This window comes from Nansenia antarctica, assembly GCF_963989245.1.
Source record: "Nansenia antarctica genome assembly, chromosome: 2".
In the NCBI taxonomy this organism is placed as follows: Eukaryota; Metazoa; Chordata; class Actinopteri; order Argentiniformes; family Microstomatidae; genus Nansenia; species Nansenia antarctica.
The window spans coordinates 88,546,667-88,558,210 of record NC_137675.1 but is presented as its reverse complement, the minus strand read 5'-3'; the positions used below and the strand labels follow the sequence as shown (position 1 = coordinate 88,558,210).

Here is an 11,544-nt window from a genome sequence, read left to right as displayed (position 1 = left end):
TGTGTGTTGTGATTCTTAACAACGTTTAAACGTAGTTCCGTGTTTCAAAATCAAAGCAGAACATTTTGATTGGTTGGCGATATGAGGACCAAAGCATGAGAACGTGTCACAAATTGTCGTCAGTACGAACCGTGCTTGACAATCCCCTGCATCTTCTCCCAGACTCTGAACTGCAGGTTGCCCAGGTGTTTGGCCACGTCTATCAGCGCTCCTGAAACCTTCTCTGGGTCTGGCAGTGTGAACTGGGCTCTGGAAGAACATTCAGGAGTCAGTGCTGCTGTGGGCTTGGGTTCAGAACCCCAGAGAAGAGAGACCAGAGACAGATCACTTACCTTTCGTTAATGGCCTTGAAGTTCTGGAGAGGAACAGAGGAGAAGTGTCATCAATGCTCGTGATGTCATCAATCAGTCTTTGAATACAGTTACAATTGCTGTCTGAGAGAAGGCATCCTTACCTGCAGGAAGGAGATGTCTTCAGCTTTCAGCTCCTTCTCTAAGGCTGTGGTTGTGTCTGAAAGGGATGACATCTGTCTGCTCAGTGCCTCAGTCTTCTCCTTCATCATCTGACTCTTCTGCTCCTCTTCCTCCCTCAGTGCAGCTATCCTGGCCTCCTCTTCCTCTCGTAGAAACTGGTGAAATGTCTCGAACCCCTCCTTAATCTGTCTCTCTGTGTGCTGGGCCTGGCTCTGGAGACAGCAAGGCAAATATATCTTGATCATTGTAGTTTTACTATAATACATTAACTCTTTTCTATGATTATTAATATTTAAAGTTTAGGTGAAATGTATGCAGCTCTCTTTACAATATTGAGTTGCAAATGCATGACTATCAGTTAGATGTCAACAGTATCCAATACTGAGCAGAACAAGAGAAGACCACATCACTGAATACAACACGTTGCCTGACGTACACAGTACCTTAATGTGCTCTGATGTTTCATCACAGGTTTTTTTCATAGGATTTTTTACTTTGTAAAAGACCTCCAGCTTCTCCTGTAAGGGGTTCAGAGCTGTCTGGAGTTCCTCCTAGATTGAGACAAAACTTTACTGAGGAGGTAGACACAGAGGCTGCGGTCCATCATGACCAAAACCTCACCACACAAAAACAATTTCTTCCCGACTGCTGTTGGCCTCATTAGCGAGGCCCGGGACCCCCACTGACCCTCACTGACCCCTACTGACCCCTACTGACCCCTACTGACCCCCATTGACCCTCACTGACCCCCACTGACCCCCACTGACCCCTACTGACCTCCACTGACCCCCACTGACCCCTACTGACCCCTACTGACCCCCACTGACCCTCACTGACCCCTACTGACCCCTACTGACCCCCACTGACCCCTACTGACCCCCACTGACCCTGACTGATAGCTTGATCCCTACTGACATCACAGTCACACTGCACTATTATCATGTCATATTCCACTCTTCTTGTACATTTTTGGCAATAAATCTGTTTCTGATTCTGATTCTGATTCTGATTGAGATTCTGACTGGGAGATTTCTGGACTCATTTGACAGTATCTGTTTACCACAGTTCTATAGGAATCATTGTCATAACCCTTATATAGTATAGTATAGAAACACATTCTCTCAGCACTGCCAAAACTACATTTCTTATTTCAGACAAAAAAGGATCAGTCACAGTCAAATTAAAACAGAAACTAGAAATGATCATTCGTTGTTATCAACAACCCTTTATCTTTTCACCCAGCATGTGCATAACATCAAGTGACACTGCTATCTAATTTCAAACAATTTTTTTTAATAATTGTATTCATGTTTACCTTACGTTCCTGTGCAGCCTCGTCTACTGGGACACAGTCATGACCTCTATGTATCCTTGCGGTCTGACACACCACACAGACGAGCTGTTGATCCTCCATACAGAAGAGCCTGAGTACCTCACCGTGCACACTGCACAGCATTTCAGGCCCTGACTCCTCTGAGAGAGACTGTGTAGAACCCATTTTTGACGATGCCAGCCCCTCTTTTGCAAAAGCCTCTTGACAAAGTTCTCCTGCTTTTAAACTTTAAACAACACTTCAATAAAATGTGAAGATAAGAATAGAATGTGACTTGGAGAAAGCTATTTTGACGGTAGTATTCTCTTGTAATGGTTTAGTCTTCTGCTCTTCCCTGTTGTAGTCTTGACACTGCTGTGTTGTAAGTCTGATAGAGCACTCCCTTTAAAAACACTGAGACAGAGAGAGAGAGAGAGAGAGAGTTCAGCATTGAGTAATCCCATCACTACAATCTCAGTATCACAGGGGCAGTTTCCAAGAGAGAATGAGGGAGAGAGAGCGAGAGAGGGAGAGAGAGCGAGAGAGGGAGAGAGAGAGAGAGGGAGAGAGGGAGAGAGAGAGACAGAGCGAGAGGGCAGTTTCCAAGAGAGAATGAGGGAGAGAGAGTGAGAGAGGGAGAGAGAGAGAGACTGAGCGCGTGAGAGAGAGAGAGGGCAGTTTCCAAGAGAGAATGAGGGAGAGAGAGCGAGAGAGGGAGAGAGAGCGAGAGAGGGAGAGAGAGAGAGAGAGAGGGAGAGAGGGAGAGAGAGAGACAGAGCGAGAGGGCAGTTTCCAAGAGAGAATGAGGGAGAGAGAGCGAGAGAGGGAGAGAGAGACAGAGCGAGAGAGAGAGAGAGAGGGCAGTTTCCAAGAGAGAATGAGGGAGAGAGAGCGAGAGAGGAAGAGAGAGAGAGAGGGAGAGACAGAGCGAGAGAGAGAGAGAGAGGGCAGTTTCCAAGAGAGAATGAGGGAGAGTCAGAAGGAGGCGGGCGGGAGGGGGGACAGAATGGGACAGGGCAAATAACACTAGAGTCATTGGAAGGATGCAAAGGATTCTCGACAATGTATTAAAAATGAACATTTTATTTATAATTATGTTAATTTGTCCAATTACTTTTGATTCCTAAACGTTTCATACAATATTTTTGTTCAACCCCTTGAATTAAAGCTGAAAGTCTGCACTTCAATTACATCACGATTGTTTCATTTCAAATCTATTGTGGTGGCATACAGAGCCACAATTATGGAAATGAATGAATGAATGAATAGTTTAATGACCACACGACCTAGGTCGGTGGAATTTGTTTTCGGTACAGCTCAAACAGCAGTGTCAAAAAACATACACACATTGCACATGACTATTACATGGACATGAACACACATAACCACAAGAGAGAGTCCTTATGGCAGAGGGGAAAAAACTGTTTTTGAAACGGGATGTGTTTTGGTGCCAGGGATCGGTAGCGCCGTCCAGAGGGCAACAGTTGAAACAGGTGGTGAGCAGGGTGGGAGGGGTCAGAGATAATTTTATGTGCTCTATTTGTGGTGCGTTTGAGATACAGTGATTCAACTGATGGGAGAGGGGTCACTGTGTCACTGTCCAAATACTTCCGGACCTAACTGTATGTGATTCTCTTCACACAAGCTACATGTTTTCATATACATACATGATTCTTATACCATAATGCTCACACTCCACAGCAAAGTTTTGTTGATAGACAGCAATAAAAGAAAAATAATCTGTTAATTTACATTAAACAGAATAAACAATAAACATTGTCGTAAACATTTTAAAAATGTCAACAATCATAAAACGCAATCATAAAATTAAAAAATACAAATCAAACCGTCAATCTCAGTATTTCATAATTATAGGAGAGAGCATACATGTGGCTCATGTGGCTTTGTATCTGACCAAATTAAAATTACATGTGGGGTTCCCCAAGGGTCAATCCTTGGCCCCCTTCTATTAAATTTCTACATGCTTCCATTGGGACACATCATAAAAAAGAACAAAATTGCCTACCACAACTATGCGGATGACACTCAAATCTACATAGCCCTCTCACCGAACGACTATAGTCCCATTGACAATCTCTGTAATTGCATTGAGCAAATAAACGCCTGGATGACACAAAACTTCCTCCAACTAAACTAAAAAGGACAAAACAGAGAAAATTGTATTTGGTGCACCTGACAAAAGATCGAAAGTCAGTGCAAAACTTGATTCTCTCTCTCTTCAAACTAAAACACAGGTCAGAAATCTTGGTGTAATTCTAGACTCCGATCTAAACTTCAACAGCCACATAAACTCGATAACTAAATCAGCCTACTATCACTTGAAAAACATCACAAGAATGAGAGGTTTCATGTCCAAGCAAGACCTTGAAAAACTCATCCATGCATTTGTTTCGAGTAGACTTGATTATTGTAATGGTCTAATAACAGGCCTATCTAAAGGAGCTGTTCATAAATTGCAGCTCATCCAAAACGCCGCTGCTAGGCTCCTAACAAAAACAAAGACATTTGAACACATTACACCAATCCTGAGATCCCTGCACTGGCTACCAGTCTCTCAGAGAATTGAATTCAAAATCCTCCTAATTACATACAAGTCACAAAACGGTCTTGGACCAAAATACATATCAGATCTCCTCCCAACCTATATTCCCGCAAGGTCCCTAAGGTCAGCTGAGACTAATCAGCTAATAATTCCAAGAGTAAAAACAAAACACGGTGCAGCAGCTTTCAGTCACGCTGCTGCATGCTCCTGGAACAATCTCCCTGAAGAAATCAAACAGGCCCAAACCCTTAAAATGTTTAAATCTAAGCTAAAAAAATCTTCATGTTTTGCACCAGTTATGATTAAACACAAACACTTCTATCAATGTCTTTTTTCCATTAACTATTGTCTTTATAAATGTTTTATCTATTTACTTCTTATATTTGCTTTTATTCATTGTAAATTTTATTTTCTTATGCTCCTCTTGCTGTTTTGCACCAGTTTTGCACCAGTTATGATTAAACACATACACTTCTATCAGGATCACCTCTGATTGGCAGATCTGTAGATCAGGGTGTTTAGCTTCACCAGCACTTGCAATACAGAAGAAGGGGAACAGTCTCTCAGTGAAGGTGTCTTCATAAGTGTGGATGAGTGTCATGTCTTCAGGGTCGTAGAAGGACACCTTCCCCTTGTTGTAGTCCAGCTGTACTCTGATCCTCTGGGGTCTCCTCTTCAGAGTGACTTTCTTATTATCTCCATCTCTATACTCACCATCCCTCTGTTTTATAGCCCAGGTACCATGCTCTGGTGATTCTAGTATCTTTGTGAAACTGGACTCTTTAACCACACCCATGACCAATCCAGGAAGGTCCCCCACCTTCACCTCCCAGCTGTGCTCTCCTGACATGAACCCCTCAGAGCCCAGAACATTAACATACGTCATGAACCGTTCTGGGTTGTCAGGCAGCTGCTGCGCTGCGCTCTGTCTCACACTGGTCAGCTCATCAGACAGAGAGAGGGAGGGATGTGCAGTGTTGGGGTCCAGAATCACAGGAGCTTCAAAACAAACACAGATGCATTATACACATTATGCGCTGTAGTATTTATTTAAAGATGGGCCTAAGAGGACAGATCACACGGTAACGACTGCAATGGAAACGGACAATGAGAAGAAGATCATGCGGAAATGTGGATGTGGATGGGAGAAGGTGACCACATCCCGGGGGCTGCGAATCCACCAGGGGAAAGCAAGATGTGGGGGGAAAGGCCAAAAGTAACCTTGCACTGCAGAGACAGGTCAGACAAACTGCCAACATCCGAGTTCAACATCATGCCCCCCAAGCTCAGCGAAGTCAGACACGTTGTGGAGAAGGCAAGGTCTTCATCAGCACCGGGCCCCAATGGAGTACCCTACAAGCTCTATAAGAACTGCCCCAAAGTGCTAGAGCTGCTATGTTACCTTATGAGAACTGTTTGGAAAAAGCAATGTATTCCATCTGAGTGGCAAAGAGCAGTAGCGGTCTTCATCCCCAAGAAAGAGAACTCCAAAGACATTGGCCAATTCAGGAGCATCGCCCTGTTAAATGTGGAAGGGAAGCTCTTCTTCTCTGTATTGGCCAAAAGGATGACAAGCTACCTGATGGAAAATGGCTACATCGACACCAACTGCCAGAAGGCAGGAGTCCCAGGCTTCCCAGGTTGTGTAAAACACTCTGCAATGATCTGGGAACAGATCCAAAAGGCCAAGCGTGAGAAGACGGACCTGCATGTCAACTGGCTCGACCTCGCCAATGCCTATGGGTCAGTTCCACATCAGCTGATCAGCTATGCCATGGAGTTTTTCCACATGCCCTCCAGTATCAAGAACTTGGTAGCAAGCTATTTCAAGGATCTGCAGTTGTGCTTTACCCTCCAGGACTTCATCACCGGGTGGCTGCAGTTAGAGGTGGGAATCGCCATGGGGTGTGAGGAGAGAGTAGAGAGAGAGGAGAGAGACAGGAAGAGAGAGAGAGAGAGAGAGAGAGAGGAGAGAGGAGAGAGAGGAGAGAGGAGAGAGGAGAGAGGAGAGAGAGAGACAGGAAGAGAGAGAGAGAGAGGAGCGAGGAGAGAGTAGAGAGAGAGGAGAGAGACAGGAAGAGAGAGAGAGAGAGAGAGGAGAGAGGAGAGAGAGGAGAGAGAGAGACAGGAAGAGAGAGAGAGAGAGGAGCGAGGAGAGAGTAGAGAGAGAGAGGAGAGAGAGAGAGAGCGCCATTCCTCCCATTCCTAATATTTTAGGATTAGTTTGATTAATAAAGAAATGTGGCAGCGAACTGGTGAACTTGCCAACAACACGCTCACTCGAAGGGGTCAAAAAGTGAAAGTGAAACTTATTGTGTCAACAATATCTAGATTTTGGCTTTTTTCATAACACCAACTTGAAGTTTTAAAGTACCCACTCAATATAATAAACAACAGTTTAACGATCACTAAATACTTATAATTTGTGGATTGGATTCACTATTCTCATTTGCCGGAGTCTACCGGTAAACAATTTGTAACTTTCAGGCACTGACATTTTGATACTGCCTAATGTTATTTATCCAGCCCACTATGGGGCTCATGTATTGTTAATAAACCTTGGCACTTTTTATATTATTGTCCATCTCATTTGTTACTGTGTGAAGCAAATCAGGGCTTGCTACACATTTATGAATGTTGTATTTCTATGAACATATTCAAATAGTCTATTTGATAGTTATTCTTAATCCAATTCTCGTCAGTACTACTAACCGTGCTTGACAATCCCCTGCATCTTCTCCCAGACACTGAACTGCAGGTTGCCCAGGTGTTTGGCCACGTCTATCAGCGCTCCTGAAACCATCTCTGGATCTGGCAGTGTGAACTGGGCTCTGGAAGAACATTCAGGAGTCAGTGCTGCTGTGGGCTTGGGTTCAGAACCACAGAGAAGAGAGACCAGAGACAGATCACTTACCTTTCCTTACTGGCCTTGAAGTTCTGGAGAGGAACAGAGGAGAAGTGTCATCAATGCTCGTGATGTCATCAATCAGTCTTTGAATACAGTTACAATTGCTGTCTGAGAGAAGGCATCCTTACCTGCAGGAAGGAGATGTCTTCAGCTTTCAGCTCCTTCTCTAAGGCTCGGATTGTGGCTGGAAGTAATAACATCTGTCTCCTCAGTGCCTCAGTCTTCTCCCCCATCATCTGACTCTTCTGCTCCTCTTCCTCCCTCAGTGCAGCTATCCTGGCCTCCTCTTCCTCTCGTAGAAACTGGTGAAGTTTCTCAAACCCCTCCTTAATCTGTCTCTCTGTGTGCTGGGCCTGGCTCTGGAGACAGTAAGGGGAACATATCTTATAATCACTGCAGTTTTACTATAATACATTAACTCTGTTTACCTTTCCTTTTCTATTATTATTATTATTATTATTATTATTACTATTACTATTATTTAAAGTTTAGGTGAAATGTATGCAGCTCTCTTTATGATATTGAGTTGATATTGAGTTGCGAATGCATGACTATCAGTTAGATGTCTACAGTATCCAATACTGAGCAGAACAAGAGAAGACCACATCACTGAGGGCTTTCACACCGGCAAAGAACCGTGCCGGTTCGCGTTCGGAAACCTCATTAGCCAGACAGCGCCAACGTTCGGAGGTTTCCGAACACGAACGCGAACCGGCATGGTTCTTTGCCGGTGTGAAAGCCCTATGAGAGAAGTGTCGTCAATGCTAGTGATGCTAGTGATGTCAACAATCAGTCTCTGAATACATTTACAATTGCTGTCTGAGAGCCAAAAAAGGCCCAGAAAAAACTGTTTTTCCTGAGGCAGCTCAGGAAATTCCACCTCCCAAGGACCATGCTGGTAAAGTTCTATACTGCCAAGATCCTTCTGCTTGTTTATAAAGCTCTCACTGGCACAGCACCAGAATATTTGAAAGACCTTTTGCTAGCATATCAGCCCAATGGAGCTCTCAGGTCTTTTGCTAGCATATCAGCCCAATAGAGCTCTCAGGTCTTCTGACGCTGGTTTTCTCTGTGTACCACATGTACAAGAAGAGATCTGGTGAGGCTGCATTCTCATTTTATGCACCCAGATTGTGGAATGCACTGCCAGTTTACATTAGGGATGCAACCTCAGCACATATGTTCAAGTCAAGACTAAAAACCTTTTTAATATTGCCTTTAAATGACAAAATAATTAAATTAAGATTATATAATGATTGAAGCACTTTGAGCTGCAACGTTTTCAGGAAAAGCGCTATACAAATAAAGTTGTTATTATTATTATTATTATTATTATTATTATTATTATTATTATTGAGTCATGTCATGGCAATAAAGTCTTCTGATTCTGATTCTGATTCGGAATACAACACGTTGCATGACGTACCGTAATGTGTGTTGATGTTGCATCACAGGTTTGTTTAACTTTGTTGAAGACCTCCAGCTTCTCCTGTAAGGGTTTCAGAGCTGTCTTGAGTTCCTCCTAGATTGAGACAAAACATTACTGAGGAGGTAGGCACAGAGGCTGCGGTCCATCGTGACCAAAACCTCACCACACAAAAACAATTCAAATTAAACAAGTCAAATTAAAACAGAAACTAAAAATTATCATTCGTTGTTATCAACAACCCTTTATCTTTTCACCCGGCATGTGCATAACATCAAGTGACACTGCTATCTATCTGTCACAGAATTTCTAATTATTTTTGTAGCATTCAAAATTGTATTTATGTTTACCTTATGTTCCTGTGCAGCCTCGTCTACTGGGACACAGAGATGACCTCTATGTATCCTTGACGTCTGACACACCACACAGACGAGCTGTTGATCCTCCAGACAGAAGAGCTTGTATCTCTCATTGTGCAGATTGCACTGCACCTCAGGCCGAGGCACTCTTGTAGCCATTTTTTGACACGATGCCAGCCCCTCTTTTGCAAAAGCCTCTTGACAAAGTTCTCCTGCTTTTAAACTTTAAACAACACTTCAATAAAATGTGAAGAAGCACTTGGAGAAAGCTATTTTGACAGTAGTATTCTCTCCTAACGGTTGAGTCTTCTGTTATTCCCTGCTGTAATTTTGACACTGCTGTGTTGTAAGTCTGATAGAGCACTCCCTTTAAAAACACTGAGCTCCACTTTAACCTCATCAGAGAGACAGAGAGAGAGATAGAGAGACAGAGAGAGAGATAGAGAGACAGAGAGAGAGAGATAGAGAGAGAATTCAGCATTGAGTAATCCCATCACTACAATCTCAATATCACAGGGGCAGATTCCAAGAGAGAATAGCTATAGCATCATTATAGGCCTCCCTACAGTATATAAATGATGTTATATGTATGATGTTCAGTATCAGTATATCCCAACAATATCAACATTGTTTTAATCTACAGCGTGATTGTTATTGTTAGAAAACAGAATATTAAGTCTGAAAACACGTTCCATATCATGGAACTCAAATTCCATTGGATTATATCTCATTGCGTCTCTCAGATATATTCTGATATAGCATCTTTGCTAAATTTCCGGCACTAACTAGGGTTAGGGTTAGGGTTAGGGCTAGTTAGATTACTTAGAAATGTGGGAACATCAAGCTGTGGGAACATAGACACTATCCCCTGTGGCTGCACGCTAGCTCTTAATATGATAAGTGAACACGCTAGCTCTTAACATGCTAAGTGAACACGCTAGCTCTTAACATGCTAAGTGAAGTCGTTTGGTTCAAGCACGAACATCAAATACAGATGAGCTTCACGAAGACAACATTGTAGATAACCCTCTCTTTAACCAGCCTTAGTAGACTCAGCCATGCCACGTCCAGAAGAGATACAGTAACTGCCCGAATTGAAGACAATTCACTCGCTAGCCTTTTCGTCCTTCTGAAACTGTGAAGTGAAGCCCCTTTTAAAGACAAATCCGTGATGTCAGGAGTTGTTTAGGTCGTTTGTTCTGAGGTGGATCTGGACATGGGAACACCTCGGGGGGGTTCGTCTGTCATCGACGACACGTTTAGACCTGGACGTTACACCAGGTACGTTTAGACCTGGACGTTGTTAGGAGGATATATATTTTTCTAAGGTTTTATTGTTAATTCTTCTAGCACCAGTTAGTTAGATATCTTATCAGTTTTCCTGTTTTAATAGGCACGTTATCAGTATGGTACCCTACACAAGACCAATTAGAAGGCATTAGGGAGTTACTGTCTGTCTGGGACTGTTCTGTCTGGCCTTCAAGCCAGGTGCAGCAGAATACTCCTTTCTTAGCTCTCACATCAAACACAAGACAACACTCAATTCATAGTTTTAGACCATTATAATCAAGGCCATTAGGTGTTACATCATAGTGACCAAAAGGGGAAGGGCTAAACGTATATAATATCATGTAAAATCTGAAGTGAACAACCTTGCCTCGTGAGACCGCCTCAGGAGTTGGGTCCAGCTGATGCATCTCTGTACTCTACGTGTCATTTTCAATAAATATACCAAGTGTGCAACAGAGAACTTCTCTCCTCTTTCTTGGGGCAGTCGACAAAAGAACCGGATCCGATTTCATTCTAACAACGTTACACCAGGTAGGTGGACTCCGTCCACAATCAATGGAATGGAATGGACTTTATTTGTCATTGCTACAGTGATCTGCTTTGGATCAGAGAAGAACCGGAGAGAAAATAAGATGTGTGCACAGATGGTTTGGAACTACCACTCTCCTTTAGAACAGTCGTGCCTTTTTAAATTTATTTTTACTCCCTTTAACCTCATCAGAGAGACAGATAGAGAGACAGAGAGAGAGATAGAGAGACAGAGAGAGAGATAGAGAGAGAATTCAGCATTGAGTAATCCCATCACTACAATCTCAATATTCACAGGGGCAGTTTCCAAGAAAGAATGAGGGAGAGAGAGCGAGAGAGGGAGAGAGGAGGAGAGACAGAGAGCGAGAGAGATGGAGAGAGGAGGAGAGAGAGAGAGCGAGAGAGGGAGAGAGGAGGAGAGACAGAGAGCGAGAGAGGGAGAGAGGAGGAGAGAGAGAGAGCGAGAGAGGGAGAGAGGAGGAGAGAGAGAGCGAGAGAGGGAGAGAGAGAAGGAGAGAGGGCAGTTTCCAAGAGAGAGAGAGAGAGCGAGAGAGGGAGAGAGAGAGAGGGAGAGAGGGCAGTTTCCAAGAGAGAATGAGGGAGAGCCAGAAGGAGGGGGAGTGACAGAATAGGAGAGGACAAATAACATTGAATGCTATCAATTTATTGTTTGACCTGCTTATAC

At 43.4% G+C, this 11,544-nt stretch overlaps 1 protein-coding gene across 1 annotated transcript in view; it reads right to left on the bottom strand.

Annotated features, from left to right (window-relative positions):
• Window positions 1-559, bottom strand: part of LOC308150849 (zinc-binding protein A33-like) — a gene marked incomplete at both ends in the record, with an annotated part of 5,293 nt that extends 4,734 nt beyond the window's left edge. Inside the window, 3 exons of the mRNA XM_080523638.1 lie at window positions 131-249; window positions 333-355; window positions 455-559. Of these exons, the coding sequence (XP_080379764.1) occupies window positions 131-249; window positions 333-355; window positions 455-559 (247 nt within the window). The remainder of the gene's footprint in view (window positions 1-130; window positions 250-332; window positions 356-454) is intronic.
• Window positions 560-11,544: the final 10,985 nt, after the last annotated feature.